Consider the following 16,436-nt stretch of genomic DNA (forward strand, 5'->3'; position numbering starts at 1 on the left):
TAAATAATATAGGCGGTATTCCGGCCATTATAACATGATATAAATAATAGTAGAGGCGGTATACCGACCATTATAACAGGGTATAAATGATACAAATAAATTTTACCGAATCGCAGAGTGATCGTGCTGATAACGTGTTATAAAAAGAACTGGAATTTATTTGTATCGCAGGAATTTATATAAGGGCAAAATTTTATACCCGTAGAAAATTATAACACTGAAAGAAAGTGTTTATCTGAGAGAGAAGGGAAGATTGAAGTGTGTTTGAAACGATCGAACTTGATCGTATATATAAAGAAAAAAATCTACTGTGCAAATAGTGCAGCGGGCCCCACATCATTTATAATTTCAACTTATGCGGCGCTGTGTTCTCTGACTTTCATAACATATATATATATATATATAATCCGCTTAGGCCCCGTTTAGGCATCTGCGTATACGGCTAGGCGCTAGGTCACCGCACAGAGAGCGCATAGCGTATTAAAGAACACTAGTATTAGTGTTTCACCAAGATTTTGATTTTGATATATCTATTATAAAACTCAAGTAAGATAATTATTTACATACTTATTAACTTTATTAATTTGGATATTAGAATAATGAAAAACATTCAAACTGGATAATTTAGCCTTGTTCAAAATTTAAATAATTGTGTAATTTTTTAAATAAAATCTTATAGTAAGGCATTTATCCAAATATCCTCTAATAAGTAAAGTAATATCCACTCGACTTTATTTTGATTTGACTTTTACGAGAGAGAGAGAGAGAGAGAGAGAGAGAGAGATAGAAAACAATAATGAGATTCATCTGGAGACCTGATTGGGTAAAAACTCCGGCTGTTATGTTCTGTCCGTTGATGCTTCGAAAAGATCTTTTTTCAGAAAAAAATCAATGATTTTTATGACTCGTTTGGTAAAAAATAATCACCTTTTTTTGCCCAAAAAAGCATAACTTGCTAATAGCTCCGTCATTATCCTACGCCCACCGACCATTCCTCTCCGTCGTCTTTCTTTCGTCATCCGCCGCTTTTTTTTTTTTTACCCAATTCGGCATCGATTTTTCCCGGCAGCGACCTTCCATCTCCGTCGCGTTCTCGTGAATTGCTGATTCCCACAACGAATTTCAGGTTTATTCATTTTTCAATTATTTGATTATTGATTGATTTCGAGCTAGGGTTGGTGATCGAGTTCTGATAATTCGTTGTGTAATGGATGATTTTAATATTATTAGGAAGTTTCCTCTTTTCGTAAGGCGTAATTCACGAGGTGGTGGTGTTAACTGAGATTGTTTTGTGTGTTAATTTCGTTTTTGCTTATTACTATACATTTCAGCGAGCTCAATGTGTTTTTTTTTAACTTTTATTACAGGATTTAGCTTATTGTCTTGGTGATGGTCTTGTTTCCATAGCTCCACACGCTTTGTCATAAAGTGTTTGAGAATGGCTCAGGGAGAGCATAGAAGTTTTCCTCAGCCAGGACAAATGCAGAGTTCTGCTTCTGTTGTTTCGTCTCAGCCTAATATGGCTAATGGTGTAAACCAAGATGGTATCAGATTGCGGCAGGAGATGCTGAACAGAATGTAAGAATTGTTTGTTTGTTTGTTTGTTTGTTTGCCTATGCTGTTTTGGTGTCGCTCTTGCTTGGTCTACATCACATTAGTGAGTGTTCTAAAAAACGGCTTAGGCACACATAGGCATCCGCCTAGTCGGCAAATCGTTTTTCAAATCTGTTTTTTTTTTTGTTTTTTGTTATTGGGATAGGTGAATTCTTATGGATCCATCCCGAGAGGGAACCGGACATAATAATTTTTCATCATCCAGCTCGAGCAAGAATGAACCAAACTAAATTAATACATACGAATATATATATATGTTATACAGAAGTATTTAATATGTAAAAAAATAATTATCCGATTCCAAAGTTATTGCAACTAAAGATTCTTTATTGCTTTAAAAAATCGGGCCAAGCGCCCGCCTAAACAAAAATCCTCGATACAGCACTTATGCACGGCTTAGCGATTTCTTGAACATTGCATTAGTGTATGTGGTTAGTGCATATACCACTTAGACATTAGTAGTTTACTGTTTTTTATTCCAACGTCTGCTTTGCTATGAGGATGAAACACCCATCTAATTACCTAGTACTTGGGGTTTAGTTCGGTAATGCAGCTGAAATAACATCATTTTTTTTGTTGAAGTGATCTAATGTTTGTTGTGTATATGGAAAAGACCCTTATTTACTTGATATATTCTTTCCAGCTACGTTTGGTTACAGCAGAGGCAGCCTTCAAAGACTGATGATGCCTCCAAGGCAAAGTTATTTGAGGTTTCAAAACGGTTAGAAAATGCAATGTACAAAACCGCTACCTCAAAGGTACCTCCTGTTTTGATCTTCTCATTTTTACAGTCTGTGTTATATCTCATAGAAGCTTTGGTCATTGTTCTTGATGGTACTTTTTTTTTTGTCACAGGAGAATTACTTAGATTTCCAAAATTTTGAGGCTCGCATAAACTCTATTCTGAAACAAATGTTTGGTCCACGCCCTGCTAATCCCTCAAGCTCGGTCGGTATGACTGTTCAGACAACTGAGGTTTCAACTGGATTGCGTCAAAGTTATACAGCCACCCCTATGGTGGATACGAGCACCTTCAACAGTAATAACAACTTAGCAGATGCAACAAGGGTTATGCCAACTACTCGCATGAATGGAGGTAATGTCAGTAAGATTCTGCTGTATAGACCTGTAAGTTTGTACTGATTCTTTTATATTTTTACAGGTTCAATGATTAGTGGTCACCAGCAATTATCTGCGGGGTTTTCAGTTAGTTCTACTGACAATGGCCAGATGATTCCTACTCCTGGATTTAACAATACTGCTAATACTGATGTATATCAGTCTCATCAAAATGGAGATGGAGGCAATCTTCTGGCTGTTGGGAGGCAACATGCTGCTGGTTCAAATGACCGTATGCAATACAACAGTGATCACCAGTTGGGAGGTGGTTTCAGGTCAAATATGCACCAGAATGCGTCTGGGATGATCAATACACCTCAAAGTTCTGGTGTAGGGATGAGTGGGAATAGTTTTCACCTTGCTAATGGGCACATGAGCTCTGAAGGGGTCATTAGTTCCACTCATTTTTCAACTTCATCCCAACCTTTGCAGCAGCCTGTTGATCAGTTGCAGCAGGTGTCACATGTTCACAGTAAATACTTCTAATTTTTCCTATGCTATTTGAATTTTTCAATGCTCTCTTGTTTAGTCTATGTAACTCATAGTGGTTGGTACGCTAACTGCATTTTTTTATATTTTTTTTTTCATCTATCTGAAGGATACTCAATGAGCAACTCTGATACTTTTGGGTCTGGGAATCTCTATGGCTCATCTGGCTCAATGGGAAACACTGTGGATATGAATCCTATGCGGAGAGTTGATGTTTCCTTCGGTAATAATCAGTCATTGGAAAAGACTCAATTGATGAAACGTCACCTACCTCAACAGTTTGAGAACGGGAGTTTCCAATCTTCTTCCAGTTCCAAAGAAAATTTGGCTCAGGTGGGTCATCATCAACCATTAGAGAATCAATTCAACCAGCAAGCTCATCATGGTCAGTACCAGCAACAAGATCACTTGTTGAGCAATAATGCTTACAGTCAGTCTCAACGAGCTTCAAATTTTGTTACTCAAGTTAAGCATGAACCTCGCACGGACTACTATAATGAAGCTTCTCAGCTACAGGCTATAAATCAAGTGGATCAACCCAAGTCGCAAAACCAGTACTCCCAGAACACTGTCAAGGACGAGTATGTTGGTGCTCAGAGTGCACCAGTTTTTAGTAGCCAGCTAAATAATTCACAGTCTCATCAGACGCAGCAGATATCACAATGGAGAGATGTGAATAACCTCTCAGTTGGAGTGCAGCAAGTCTCAAGTCTAAGTCAGTGGCGTTCACCTCCTCAGAACTTGACACAAACATCAAAAGATTCTAATGGAGAGAGAGAAAGGTTTGCGGTGAACTCATGTCAAAAATTACCTATGCTGCTTGAAGCTACTAATGATAGTTTGTGTGCAAGAGAATCTGCAAACTGCCAAACTGTTGGTCCACCTCTCCCAGGAGAAAGCAACACATTAAGTAAACAGCTGGATGTAGTTTGTGATTCAAGTTATATAAATCAGAGGCGGTGGCTTCTGTTCCTGCTACATGTTCGCAAATGCAATGCAGCGGAGGATACCTGTGAAAGCAAGTATTGTTTCACTGCCAAAACGCTACTGAAACATATCAACTACTGCAAGGCACCTGCTTGCTCGTATCAGTATTGTCTTCAGACACGGAAACTGATTCATCATAATAAACACTGCGGGAATGAAGCGTGTCCAGTCTGTGTTTATGTCAAAAACTTCAAGGAGAAACAAAAAGAGAAGATTGCTCTACTCAGACAAGCTGAGCCTAGTTTAGATCATAGACGCAAGGAAACCTTTCAGTCTATGCGTGCTTCTAGTGAAAGAGACTCTGAAGCTCCATCTGTTGTTGATGATCTGCAACCTTCTCCTAAGCGTGTGAAAGTAGAGAAACCTTCTCAATTTGCTTATCCTGACACACACAGCCTCCCACAGAGAAGATCTGTTGGTGTCGGTAAAGCTCATTTGTCAATGAGTTTGCAAGAGAAGTATAGTAGTCTACAGAGTGATGTGCCGATGAATGCAGATAGTTCTGATTCCCGTGAGCTGGAGAGGCCTGTTTGCAAAGATACCTCCATGAGAAGACATGGTGGAGACTCTTCACTGAATGGTGAAACTGTTTATTCACCAGAAACAGAGAAATCAAAACGTATGAAAGAACTAAGCACACCTAAAGAAGAGAAAGTGGAACAGTCTGTAGCTGCGTCTAATAGCGGTAAGTCAAAGATCAAGGGAGTCTCATTGATAGAGCTGTTCACTCCAGAGCAAGTAGAGGAGCATATCCGCGGTCTTCGTCAGTGGGTAGGCCAGGTAAGCTTTGCCAAACTCTTAGATGCAACTCTTGTTTGATAAGAAAGATTTACCAAGAAAATGTTTTCTTTATGTTGTTGTCTGAATCTTTATTTCAGAGTAAAACCAAGGCAGAGAAAAACAAAGCAATGGGGCTCTCCATGTCTGAAAACTCCTGCCAGTTATGTGCTGTTGAAAGGCTTGCATTTGAGCCAACACCTATATACTGCACACCTTGTGGCGCACGTGTCAAAAGAAACGCTATGCACTACACTGTTGTGGTTGGCGAGTCACGGCACTATGTTTGCATCCCTTGCTACAATGAAACGCGTACGAACACTGTGACTGTTGATGGAACTCCTGTGCCGAAGGCCAGGTTTGAGAAAAAGAAAAACGATGAGGAGGTTGAAGAATCGGTACGCCTCTTTCAGCTTTTTTTGAAGCTATGCTGCTTTACTCTCTCTCTTTTTTTCTGTTTCTGATGTAATGATTATGTGCAGTGGGTGCAATGTGATAAATGTCAAGCGTGGCAGCATCAGATATGTGCTTTGTTCAACGGCCGTAGGAATCATGGGCAAGCTGAGTACACTTGTCCTAATTGCTATATACAAGAGGTGGAACAAGGAGAAAGGAAGCCAGTATCACAAAGTGTTATTCTGGGGGCAAAAAGTTTGCCAGCCAGTAATCTTAGCAACCATTTAGAACAGAGGTTGTTCAAGAAACTGAAGCAGGAAAGACATGAGAGGGCTAGGGTTCAAGGAAAAAGCTACGACGAGGTAAATTATGCTTATGTTTCTTGCCACATTCAACCATATGATGTTGATTTATAGAGAGAAATATCAAGTTGGGTTTACAGAAAGATACAAATAGCTATTTAAGACGTGAATCCAAGTAGAATCGTCTGTAATATTTCTCATAATTTGTAATAACATAATTATTCAGACCGCGAATGTTAAAAGACAATCCATCTACATGTTTAGTGCAATATTGTCTTGTAATGTTCTTTCCTTACATAGCTAAGTTTTAGGAAGATAACGATCTAGTTTCTTTCTTTATTGATATACCAGGTCCCGGGAGCAGACTCACTTGTTATCAGAGTTGTTGCATCTGTCGACAAAATATTAGAAGTAAAGCCACGCTTCCTTGACATTTTCAGAGAAGAAAATTACTCACCAGAGTTTCCTTACAAGTCTAAGGTACAACTTCTTGGTTCTTATCTTCTAATTATGTTTTCCTTCTACTACAAGATGCCTCTTGACTATCAGCTCCTATGCTAAGTTACATGCAATTTTCTTTCTTGCTTTCAGGCCATTCTGTTGTTTCAAAAGATTGAAGGTGTTGAAGTTTGCTTATTTGGCATGTACGTCCAAGAGTTTGGAACAGATTCCGCCTCTCCCAATCAGCGGCGTGTGTACCTTTCCTATCTAGACTCGGTTAAGTACTTCAGACCTGACGTTAGAACTGTGTCTGGGGAGGCCCTCCGTACTTTTGTATACCATGAGATTCTGGTAAGCTATTTTTTCTTTTGATCCCAGTTTTGCTTCCAGGCCCCTTGTGTTGCTTCAAAATTCTTATCAACAATGGCCTTGTGGGGATTGGCAGATTGGTTATCTTGATTACTGTAAGAAACGTGGGTTCTCAAGCTGCTATATATGGGCATGCCCTCCTCTTAAGGGTGAAGATTACATTCTATACTGTCATCCTGAGATTCAGAAAACGCCAAAGACTGACAAACTAAGGGAATGGTATGTAATAATATTTTACTTGTTTTTTTTCTCCACCATGATGCATAATACCAATTACTTTTTCAGGTATTTAGCAATGCTAAGGAAAGCGGCCAAGGAAAAAGTGGTTGTGGAATGTACAAACTTCTATGATCATTTCTTCGTCCAGTCTGGTGAATGTAGAGCTAAGGTGACAGCAGCAAGGCTGCCGTATTTTGATGGGGACTACTGGCCAGGCGCCGCAGAGGATTTGATAGATCAAATGAGCCAAGAAGAAGATGGCAAGAAGTCCAATAGAAAAGTAATGCCCAAAAAGGTCATATCGAAAAGGGCTCTTAAAGCAGTTGGTCACCTGGACCTTTCTGTTAATGCCTCAAAGGATCTCCTGCTAATGCATAAAGTAAGTCTCTCTCTGTTATGCTTTTGCTGAAGAAAGAGATGATATTATAGCCACCTAAGGTTTCATTGCTCTTTCTTCTCTGTAGCTCGGTGAGATTATCCTCCCAATGAAGGAAGATTTCATCATGGTTCATTTGCAACATTGCTGCAAGCATTGTTGCACTCTCATGGTGTCTGGACATCGGTGGGTGTGCCACCAGTGTAAGAACTTTCAGATTTGTGACAAGTAAGTTCTCACTTTTTATTTGTTTAATACTTTAACACAACTATATTAATTTTAAATTCCCACACTGCTGTAGAAATAGCTTAGCCAAAAGACTTTTCTTTACTGAACTAGTAACGTTGGATCATTCTAAGAGCTTTCTTCTTTTACTATAGGTGTCATGAAGTGGAAAAGAACCGTGTCGAAAAGGAGAGACATCCAGTCAATCAGAGGGAGAAGCATGTACTATATCCTGTAAGTTTCTAATCTGTTTTAAGACATTTGGTTTAATCTTCATGTTGGTTTGGACAATGAAAAGATTTTGGTTCTCTGCAGATTGCTATTGAAGATGTTCCTACTGAAATCAAGGACAGTGATGACATCCTTGAGAGCGAGTTCTTTGATACAAGGCAAGCTTTCCTAAGTCTCTGCCAAGGAAACCATTACCAATACGACACACTGAGGCGAGCAAAACACTCTTCCATGATGATTCTCTATCATCTCCACAACCCAACCGTCCCTGCATTTCCAACGGCGTGCGCCATCTGCCAGCAAGAGCTTGAACCTGCTCAAGGCTGGCGCTGCGAGGTTTGTCCTGACTATGAAGTTTGCAGTGGTTGCTACTCAAAGGGCATCAACCATCCACACAGCCTCATTAGCCGACCATCTGGGACTGATTCTGTGGTACAGAACACACAAACTAGTCAAATCCAGACAGCACAGGTAATTAAATGTCTTTTAAAAATTGCTTCTCCTTTTTCCTCATTTGCTAATACAGTTTTTGGCACTTGCAGTTAACAGACCTGCTGCTACACGCGATGACATGCTTCACGGCGCAGTGCCAGTATCCAAGGTGTCGCATGATTAAGCTTCTCTTCAGGCATGGTGTTGCATGCAAGAACAAAAACTCCTGCGTTCCTTGTAAGAGAATGTGGGCCCTCTTAAGAATGCACGCCAGAAACTGCAGAGATCCACAGTGTAGAGTACCCAAATGCAGGTACGTGAATCTAAGCTACTTAGTTCTACTAGTTAAAAATGACTTTTCTTCAAGAAAAGTTGATGATTTTTTTCTAATGATGTGACATTGTGACAGAGAGTTGAGAGCTCATTTTAGTAGAAAGCAACAACAGGCAGATTCAAGACGCAGAGCAGCTGTGAAGGAGATGGTGCGGCAGAGAGCCGCTGACGCAGCAACCTCCACTTCTGACTGATTAACATAAAGACAAACATGTTCTATCTCTCGTCTATGTGATTAAGGGGTGGTGCCTTTTGAGCTCGTGCTTAGAAGAAAGGTGCAAATGGAGAAAATATCACAGAGGAAAGCCACTTTAGGAGGTCAAGAGCAAACGAGACTCTCTTACACAGCTACTACTAATTTAGGTTCCACAAGGAGGTACATAGTTAGATGTTTTATTATTTACCTGGTGTATTCTTAAGCTACAGACGAATGTGTATATGTGATTTTGATTCAAACTTTAATGAATCCTATTGAGTTGTTGGGTCTTAACCCACTCTTTTGATCCCTTCGTTTTGGCAAAGCTATAAGCTAATAAAATATGTGAAAAGAATGTCGTTGTAAGTGTGTAAATAATAACTTTATTTGTAAGACTTGCAACAACTTTAACACTTTCAACCACATTCTTTTCACATATATTTTATTTTTTAACATGTACACTGATTAAGCCCCAAAGCTAAGCCGGGAATAATAATAATATGATCATGTTGATGCACACAGCTTCCTATGGCTCTTGGTTCTTATGAAGTCAGTCACGCTTTTTACAGACAAAACAGAACTTCTACAAGCTTATTACTTAAGAGGAGTTGTTGTTGTTGTTGTCGGGGAGGAACAGATATCTGAAACGAGAATCAAATGGGAGTATTCCACAGTTACGTGAGGGGAGAAGGCTTTGTCTTCTCTGAGAGATGCACTGTTCCACAAAAGCTGCTTGATTTGGTGGAAGGTACTTCGCTATCCACACCCCCAAGTTTGAATCCTCCACCAAGCTCTTGGCGTAACAATGGATCATTTTAGGTACCAAGAGCTTCCCTTTGCTGCTCAGCCCAACAGATGCTTGTATGAAATCCCTTTGAGCTTCTAGTAGCTCTTCCTTCACTCCTTTGGCTGTGTAGATCCTCACCTGCAACAAGATGATGCATGAGATGAGTTCACATTCAATAAGTTTAAGCCAAACCAAAAAGGAGAATGATAGTTTGCTTAGTTACTTACCGCAGGGGAAGAGTACATTCCACAGCTTAAGGCAAAGGCAAGAAGAGGTTCATGAGTATCAATGCTTGCTTTGCGTTGTTCTTCTGATACTTTCAGCTTGTGAATAGCAAGAAGCAGTGCCTACACATCAGAAAATAGAGTAAATGCTAACAGATTCTAAAAAAAAGACATACAAAAGAACTATGAAGATGAGTATAAGCTTATATACAATTTGTGGCCTGTGAGTAGGAGGTTTCATCTTCAGTATCACATACTCCATTGCCGCCGCAGTGTATGAGTGCCCTCCAACAGTATAAGCAGCCTGTGGACCAAAACATAAAGGAATAAGATAAGACAACAAAGGAACAAAACCAAAGTGATATGTAAACCTTTTGCATCAAGGAGAAGAGCTTCAAGTCGCTTTTTGGGACACCATAAGCCAAATAAGCCTGCATTAAAAGACCACCACAACTCTCATAAAAACATTCAGAATGGTTCTTGATAATTAGAAGGAAAAAGAAAGAAACTAACATGCATGATCAACGCGTTGTAAAGGTTAATCCAGAAAGCTAGCTTCTCATTGCAGCTCAAATGAATTGGGTTCACTCTAGCCAGTTGCTCCACAAGTGTCCTAATTCACGGAATCATACTCTGAGCCTTATAGTTTTAATCAGATTGATAAGAAGAGGCTAAGGAAACTCCATTTACCTAAACTTCCTCAGTGCCCCGGAAGCATATTCCAACTGTTTCTTCCCAACAGACATCCAAGAAACCTCTGACGCCAAACTGTAGTTTCCAATCTCTGCCCAGCTCAGCTTCCCACGAACTCTATAAGGGTCAAAGACGTTTCCTGTGGCCAAGACATCAGTGTTGTTTTGGATATCTATTTGAGGGCTTTGCACCCATGAAGAGATCATTGACCGTTCTGTTGATGGCCACCAGGATGATGAGCTTGATAGATGCCCACGTGGTGATACTGACACCGGTGAGAGCTGGCTCTCGTTTGATGATGCTTTTGAAGTTGCTGTCGGATCAGCGAGAGACATGAAGATGTTCTTCATGCATCTCACCATTTCTTCAGATAATAGATTAGGGTGATCCCACATGAACTTAGGTGGCATTCCTCTAGGTAGCTTCCTTGCATTTGTCTTTCTCATTTGCTTCTTCTCAAGATATTGATTACTTGAGTCCAATACCTCATTGGTTGATTCTGTGGGAGATGACTCAGAAGAAGATTCTTGGTTTTGGACTGGTTGGTCTTGACGTGGACTGTCTTCTGCTGATTGATGTGATTCAGAATCCAAATATATCAAGGAAGAAGAAGAATCCTGCATAACTAAGACATAGTTATACACCAATATACATTACAACAAAAACAAGACAAATGTTGAGATACATACTGGTGGAGAAGCCATATGTGTTAAATGATATTCAGCTAGTCTTCTCTCATTTCGTTCTTGGCTAATTTGGAAATTCAGTGACATCATCTCTTGCTCGAGCTTCGTGACTGCAGTCTCGAGCGTGGCTATATTGGAAATAAGTTCTTGAGCCTGCCCCATTTTGAGAATCATCAGCCAAACAAAATGGTAATCTCAATAACAATAGCATGAGTTGAAGGAACATACAGGATGTGGAACACTACAAGAAGAAGAAGATAGCTCCCAAGGATCTTTCTCCAAGAGGCTCTCTAAAAAAGTATGCAACTCTACTTCTTCTTGGAGTTGAAGTTGCAATCTTTTTACCTGTAACATAAAGCTTCTTTTAGAGTTATAAACACTGCAAAAATATTTAGAGAATATGCAGACTCTTCTTGAGTTCAGAAGCTCACATCCTCTTCAAGTTGGAATCTATATGAAAAAGATTGTCCACTTGTAGACTCTTGGGAAGTTTCTATACCCTGTAAACAAATGATTCAAGCAAGCTCTTATTGCTGTTTAAAGACTGCATAAACTCACTCAACAGGTATAATCTGGACTGTGTATGTTCATACCTCTGACTTGGTTCCTGTGCCCCATAATGAACTGGATCTGGTAAAAACATTCAAGTCAATTTAGCAAGGAGAATTGGAAACAAAATATAGAAGTTGAAGATACATAGAAACAAGAAGAAATGATAATTCTTACTTAGATTTCAAAAGCTGAGAGTGATGCATCCTAAGTGTCTGGGGTTTGGTAGTTATTACCATAACAGGAAATGATGAACTTCTCCAACAAATATACTTCAGCTTCTTCTCTCAAAGTACATGAGACTTAAATGACATAATCCCTGCACAAAATCAGATTCACATAATAAATGAGATAAGATAAAATCTTAGAGGAAAGAAAAAGACCAAAGTGAGTTGTCTACTAAACACAAGACATTAAATCAAATAATGGAGATTTGGTTATGGATTTTTCTTAGCACATGTAGTCCAAGTACTAGATGAAGAGGCAAGAGAAGACACTGTTACACCTGTGAACATCTAATAAGGACAAATCTCATTTATAATACAGAAAATAATCACAGGAGCTAAACGTATCACATGGGAAAAAGTTCAAACTGAAAGGTTTTCACAGGTTAAGCGGTTATAAGTTCTAGATAACTCAAGAACCAGCTAAAGTAACCAAAAGATGCAATCTTTTAAACATGCAATTCAAGAATGTACAGTAGCCTTATAAAGAAGATAAAAAACTTTGATGAAAAAGAGAAGACAGATGCTAAAGAGTAAAGACCTTATCTCTAAAAGACATATCAAGTGGTCACTGAAAGATCAAATCTTTCAAATTGACTTTAAGAATATACCAAAGTCAATGGCCAGAACAAAGAACAAAAAGATTGGAACTTTTAATTAGAGAATGTAACCAATCTTCTGCAACAAAAAAATAAAACTCAAACAAGGAGAAGAGAAAGGAACAGTGTGAACAAAAGCAAACCTTTTTTATTTCTTCTACTTCTTCCAATGGCTGAAAGAGAACATTCAAGAATCAGAGAGAGAGGAGAAGAGCTTCTTCTAAAATGCTGCTAGATTCTCCCACAGTAATCTATCTATCTGGCTTTTATGGTACTAGTAGGTGTCACACTTCTATTTATTTTCCAATCTTAAAAAGTTTCTCAATTTGAAATTCAAAAAAAAATCTCTATTGTGAGTCAACATTAAATGTTATCTCAAAAAAGCTCTTCTCTTTCTTATTATTACCAAATAATGAATTAAAATATTGAGTTGGTAATTGGGCAGAGGGTAAAAGGCAAAGGTACAGTTGAACAGAACAGAGGAGAGAATCTGCAACACACTACTTTCAATCTACACGGGCACTTGTAATTTTTGATGTCTTTTTTCTCAATATTTTCAAAGAAAAGTGAATTAAACTAAAAAAGAAGAGAAGAAAACAAAAATCTTATGCATTTTCACATGCAAGAGCGTATGTTATAAGTTTTTTTTCTGTCGCTTTCTGGTCAGAGGTTAGTGGCCTGATACTCTTTTCCGAGTATTGTTCTTGTCTTGTGGTTGACAATTTTATAACAATATTTCCAGATTTTTATAGAGTTTAATATTTGAAATTTGAAAACCAACGAGTAGATAACAAGTTTGTGTTGAAATAATTGTCTAGTGTTCATACGATATTTTTGGCTTAAATCTGTTGGATTCTTGTGTATATTTTTTTCCAATTTTTTAAAACTTTACAAATCATTTAATAGATTCAAGGAGAAAAAAAGAAGATGAATATTGTTATAGCGAACTTACATAAATAAAAATCTACACATTGATTACAAGCTCAAGCCATGTGCTAACACAATCTCTTCAGTGTTCTTCTCTTAGTGTGGCTTCTGTAGATGAAGATTGTTATAGCGAACTTGGCAAATATTTGCAAGAAACACAAACATGTATATCCAACGCTTCCAACGCATACGGCAACGTTCTGGTTTGAAGTTATTGGTGTAGTCCATGCCATGTCAAGCTCGATTCAAGGAGAAACATATATAAAAAAAAGACTTTAAGTTGATCTGCTTGATCGATACCAAAAGTTCACATATCTGCTCTCATGAACTTACAAACTACTCAACTGTTATCTGCACGTTGACAAAAGATGGCTTTCATGAACAATACAAACTAACATAACTATTATCTGCACATAGACAAAAAGAAGTTGAACGTGCCAGTCAATATATATATATATATATAAGTATCCTGCAGCTTAATCTCTTCACTGCTCTTCACTTAGTTTGGCTTTGCAGCTCTTGAGATGAAGATTGTAATGAACAAACGCCAAATCTTCAAGACGCTCTAGCTCACAACTGGTCGTTCCTTCAGTGAACACCAGCTTCTCTGCTAATCTACTCTGTAGCTTGTACCTTGAAGCACCTTCACATGTCTGGCTCAGAACCTTAATGGCGAAACTCTGCAGCTCTGGGTGCTGGCTAGCCTTTTGAGCCCACCACTCACCTGCAAAAGAGAGATTATAAATATATTTGCTCACTGAATGATTTCAACAACACTAGCGTCTACAACTATATATGAAAATTCACCTGGAGTGATTCCAATGATCTGATCAGCTTGACTGGCTTCGTTAAAACACTCTTCACCAACTCTGTACATGTCAAGCTGAGTAGCAACTTTAACTTGAATGTCACTTTCTTTTACCACATGAACCAGAGAGGAGCAAAGACCGGCTGCTACTTCAGAATCAAGATGGAAATCATCTGAGTAGTAAGTAACCGGGTTCAGAAAGTAACCAGCAGCATGAAGAGGACTGTGAAGGTGCTTGTTCCAAACATCATCAATCACATCCCACAACGGCTCATAACATGACTCCTTGTTATTGAATTCCCTGGCGATACTCTCCTTTATGACATCCATAATCTCATAGATGTTTCCAACATGCTGATTCTTGGCCTTAGAGAACCAGAGCAGACCATGGATCAGAGGAGATGTGCATTTCAGAACTTTGCCAACAGTTTTCCAGAAAGTTGAATCATTCACCAGTTTGGATACTCTTGCATCTTCTTCGTTGTTACAATCAGATGAAGCTAACATGGCTGTTAACTCGTTCTTGACCCTGAAGATACTCTCTAGAGTTAAGTACGGCAAGAAAAACTCAAACTCTGAGGAGACAGTGAGACTGTGATCTTGATCTCTGACAAGCTTCAAAACCAAGGGGTTGTTGTTGATGTAATCTGTAATCACATTGACAGCGTCAACTATGTATCCAAGTTGATCTAAGTCCCCAATCTTCAACAGCATAAGCTCAAAGCAGTGAGATACACTCACAGACCAGAAGACTCCCTTCTTGTTGTTACCCGCATAAGACTCGCCTAGCTCACCAACCCAACCAGAAGCTGAACATGCAACAATCTGAACCACGTTATGCACTCCAACTTCATCAACAAGCCCATCCACTAGAGATATCAAGGCCTTGCTGTCTTGTTTAATGTCAGAGACATCTAAAGATGTTAGATAGACAGGACCAGCTGGAGAGTCTGCAAGGAAAGTAACAAGATCACGGCCTTTACTGTCAACCCAAGCTTCCAACAAGATGCTGCAACCAGTGATGGCCCATGACTCTTTGATCTCCTTCACATACTCTTCCACTTCTCCCAACGCTTCTTGAAACATCCGTCCTTTTAAATCATTAGTACCATCATGACTTGCAGTCCTCATCATTTCTCTAGAGCCTGAGGACTCCACAGATGAATCTTGGCTTCTCCCACGCTTATGAGCATTAACCAGTTGGACTTCCCCAGCACTCCTACTCTTACCAGCAGTAAGATTATGTTTCTCCTTGGTAGCCACATCTCTAAACATCTCTCTAACAGTAGATGCAGCTTGTTCACATGGAGTCACATCTGAAGAAACACCGCCCAAGTGACATTTCAGAAGTTGCAAGCCAGACATTTCCTCTCCACAGTGTTTGCATTTAACCCACTTCTTCTCCTTGTTCACCCAACATCCATGCTCACGAATATCCATTTCAAAAGATCCGTCTGTAAATCAAGAAACACACAGAGAGTGAATCAGACTTAGAAGCATTACAATTAAGCTCCTAGGCGTTACATGCACTGCAACCCAACATAAAAGTTTGTGAAACTAACAAGAACATGCATCAAAAATCAAAACTTTGAATCCCGAACTTGAGCTCACAACGGTTGATATCTTGCATGTTAATGGATAGAGAGAGAAGGGAGGGTAAAAAAAACGAAACTTTGAGCTTTTACAGTGACGAGAACTCGTGCGTAATGCTCAAAGCTTGTCTCTTTAGTGATAAAAAAGATCAAAAGCAAACAAATTTTTTGTACAGACTAAATTGGAAAGCAGAGAGATTGAGAGGTTACCTGAGTAGCTGAGTCAAAGCGTCGAGTCAGATAAAGACAGCAGAACCCGGAAGAGAAACAAACCAAACCCTTGTTTTGAAGAGAGTGTTTTGTCTCTGTAGATAATTGTAATTAATGAAGGTCCCTATTTATTATAGTAATCTCTCTCTCTCTCTCTCTCTCTCTCTCTCTCTCTCTCTCTCTAATTAACCCAAAATGGAATAATGAGGTTTCATTTATTTTTTATTTTTTTGGAAAAGTGAGGCTTCATTCTAATCACATTTTAATATTGCAATCTGTAGTGTATAATACTATAATGTTTGTCATTGAAGTAGACTTAGAAGAATCCTTAAACAACTTGAATTCAGCAAGCAAATAAAAGGGAACATCCTCAAGAATCAAGATACAACATTACAAACATCTACTTTGAGTGTGACCACCTGCTTGCTATCTCTCAGGATCTTCAGATTCAGTGTTGTTCTCAACCCTACAATTGGCTACAAAGGGTGCTCTTCTATTCGTAAGCTGAAGCACCCTTTGTACCTGCACATAGAAGAACAGAAACACAATGCCTCACTCTTTCTTTCTCTCATCAGCTTCACTAATACTTAAAGCCAGTTTCTTCTCTTCTGAGTTAGCATTCTTTTTCTCC

General features: G+C 39.0%; 3 protein-coding genes across 4 annotated transcripts; 1 reads left to right on the plus strand and 2 right to left on the minus strand.

Annotated features, from left to right (window-relative positions):
• The first annotated feature begins 793 nt into the window (after positions 1 to 793).
• LOC106334499 (histone acetyltransferase HAC5-like) lies at positions 794 to 8,894 on the plus strand. Its single transcript, XM_013772789.1, has 17 exons — positions 794 to 1,126; positions 1,368 to 1,578; positions 2,258 to 2,372; positions 2,470 to 2,710; positions 2,777 to 3,205; positions 3,332 to 4,989; positions 5,088 to 5,384; positions 5,469 to 5,744; positions 6,036 to 6,164; positions 6,276 to 6,476; positions 6,571 to 6,713; positions 6,780 to 7,092; positions 7,178 to 7,317; positions 7,470 to 7,548; positions 7,630 to 8,016; positions 8,088 to 8,290; positions 8,387 to 8,894. Exons 2-17 carry the CDS (start codon positions 1,439 to 1,441, stop codon positions 8,502 to 8,504), a joined length of 4,869 nt encoding a protein of 1,622 aa, XP_013628243.1. The 5' UTR covers positions 794 to 1,126; positions 1,368 to 1,438; the 3' UTR covers positions 8,505 to 8,894.
• Positions 8,895 to 8,996: 102 nt separating this feature from the next.
• On the minus strand, positions 8,997 to 12,618 carry LOC106334501. 2 transcript variants are annotated; one of them, XM_013772790.1, is made up of 12 exons: positions 12,412 to 12,618; positions 11,623 to 11,764; positions 11,490 to 11,526; positions 11,328 to 11,396; positions 11,125 to 11,241; positions 10,900 to 11,049; positions 10,208 to 10,827; positions 10,031 to 10,130; positions 9,889 to 9,948; positions 9,729 to 9,821; positions 9,521 to 9,640; positions 8,997 to 9,431 (listed from the first exon to the last, which is right to left on the minus strand). In XM_013772790.1, exons 2-12 carry the CDS (start codon positions 11,682 to 11,684, stop codon positions 9,105 to 9,107), a joined length of 1,755 nt encoding a protein of 584 aa, XP_013628244.1. In that variant the 5' UTR covers positions 11,685 to 11,764; positions 12,412 to 12,618; the 3' UTR covers positions 8,997 to 9,104. The 2 variants fall into 2 exon arrangements, with proteins under 2 accessions (XP_013628244.1, XP_013628245.1); XM_013772791.1 differs by lacking the exon at positions 12,412 to 12,618 and adding an exon at positions 11,903 to 12,180.
• Positions 12,619 to 13,458: 840 nt separating this feature from the next.
• Positions 13,459 to 15,896, minus strand: LOC106329342. The gene is made up of 3 exons (XM_013767984.1): positions 15,806 to 15,896; positions 14,003 to 15,457; positions 13,459 to 13,919 (listed from the first exon to the last, which is right to left on the minus strand). Exons 2-3 carry the CDS (start codon positions 15,441 to 15,443, stop codon positions 13,681 to 13,683), a joined length of 1,680 nt encoding a protein of 559 aa, XP_013623438.1. The 5' UTR covers positions 15,444 to 15,457; positions 15,806 to 15,896; the 3' UTR covers positions 13,459 to 13,680.
• Positions 15,897 to 16,436: the final 540 nt, after the last annotated feature.

The sequence above is a fragment of the Brassica oleracea genome, chromosome C3, assembly GCF_000695525.1.
Source record: "Brassica oleracea var. oleracea cultivar TO1000 chromosome C3, BOL, whole genome shotgun sequence".
Lineage (NCBI taxonomy): Eukaryota > Viridiplantae > Streptophyta > Magnoliopsida > Brassicales > Brassicaceae > Brassica > Brassica oleracea.

Coding starts and splice junctions, on each gene's coding strand:
- LOC106329342 (XM_013767984.1), bottom strand. CDS start 15,443: ATGGATATTCGTGAGCATGGATGTTGGGTGAACAAGGAGAAGAAGTGG. Junction 13,920..14,002: donor GATCATTGGAATCACTCCAG/GTGAATTTTCAT, acceptor TCTCTTTTGCAG/GTGAGTGGTGGGCTCAAAAG.
- LOC106334499 (XM_013772789.1), top strand. CDS start 1,439: ATGGCTCAGGGAGAGCATAGAAGTTTTCCTCAGCCAGGACAAATGCAG. Junction 3,206..3,331: donor GCAGGTGTCACATGTTCACA/GTAAATACTTCT, acceptor ATCTATCTGAAG/GATACTCAATGAGCAACTCT. Junction 7,549..7,629: donor AGAAGCATGTACTATATCCT/GTAAGTTTCTAA, acceptor GGTTCTCTGCAG/ATTGCTATTGAAGATGTTCC.
- LOC106334501 (XM_013772790.1), bottom strand. CDS start 11,684: ATGGTAATAACTACCAAACCCCAGACACTTAGGATGCATCACTCTCAG. Junction 9,949..10,030: donor ACAACGCGTTGATCATGCAT/GTTAGTTTCTTT, acceptor CTTTTAATGCAG/GCTTATTTGGCTTATGGTGT. Junction 9,432..9,520: donor GAATGTACTCTTCCCCTGCG/GTAAGTAACTAA, acceptor ATCTTGTTGCAG/GTGAGGATCTACACAGCCAA.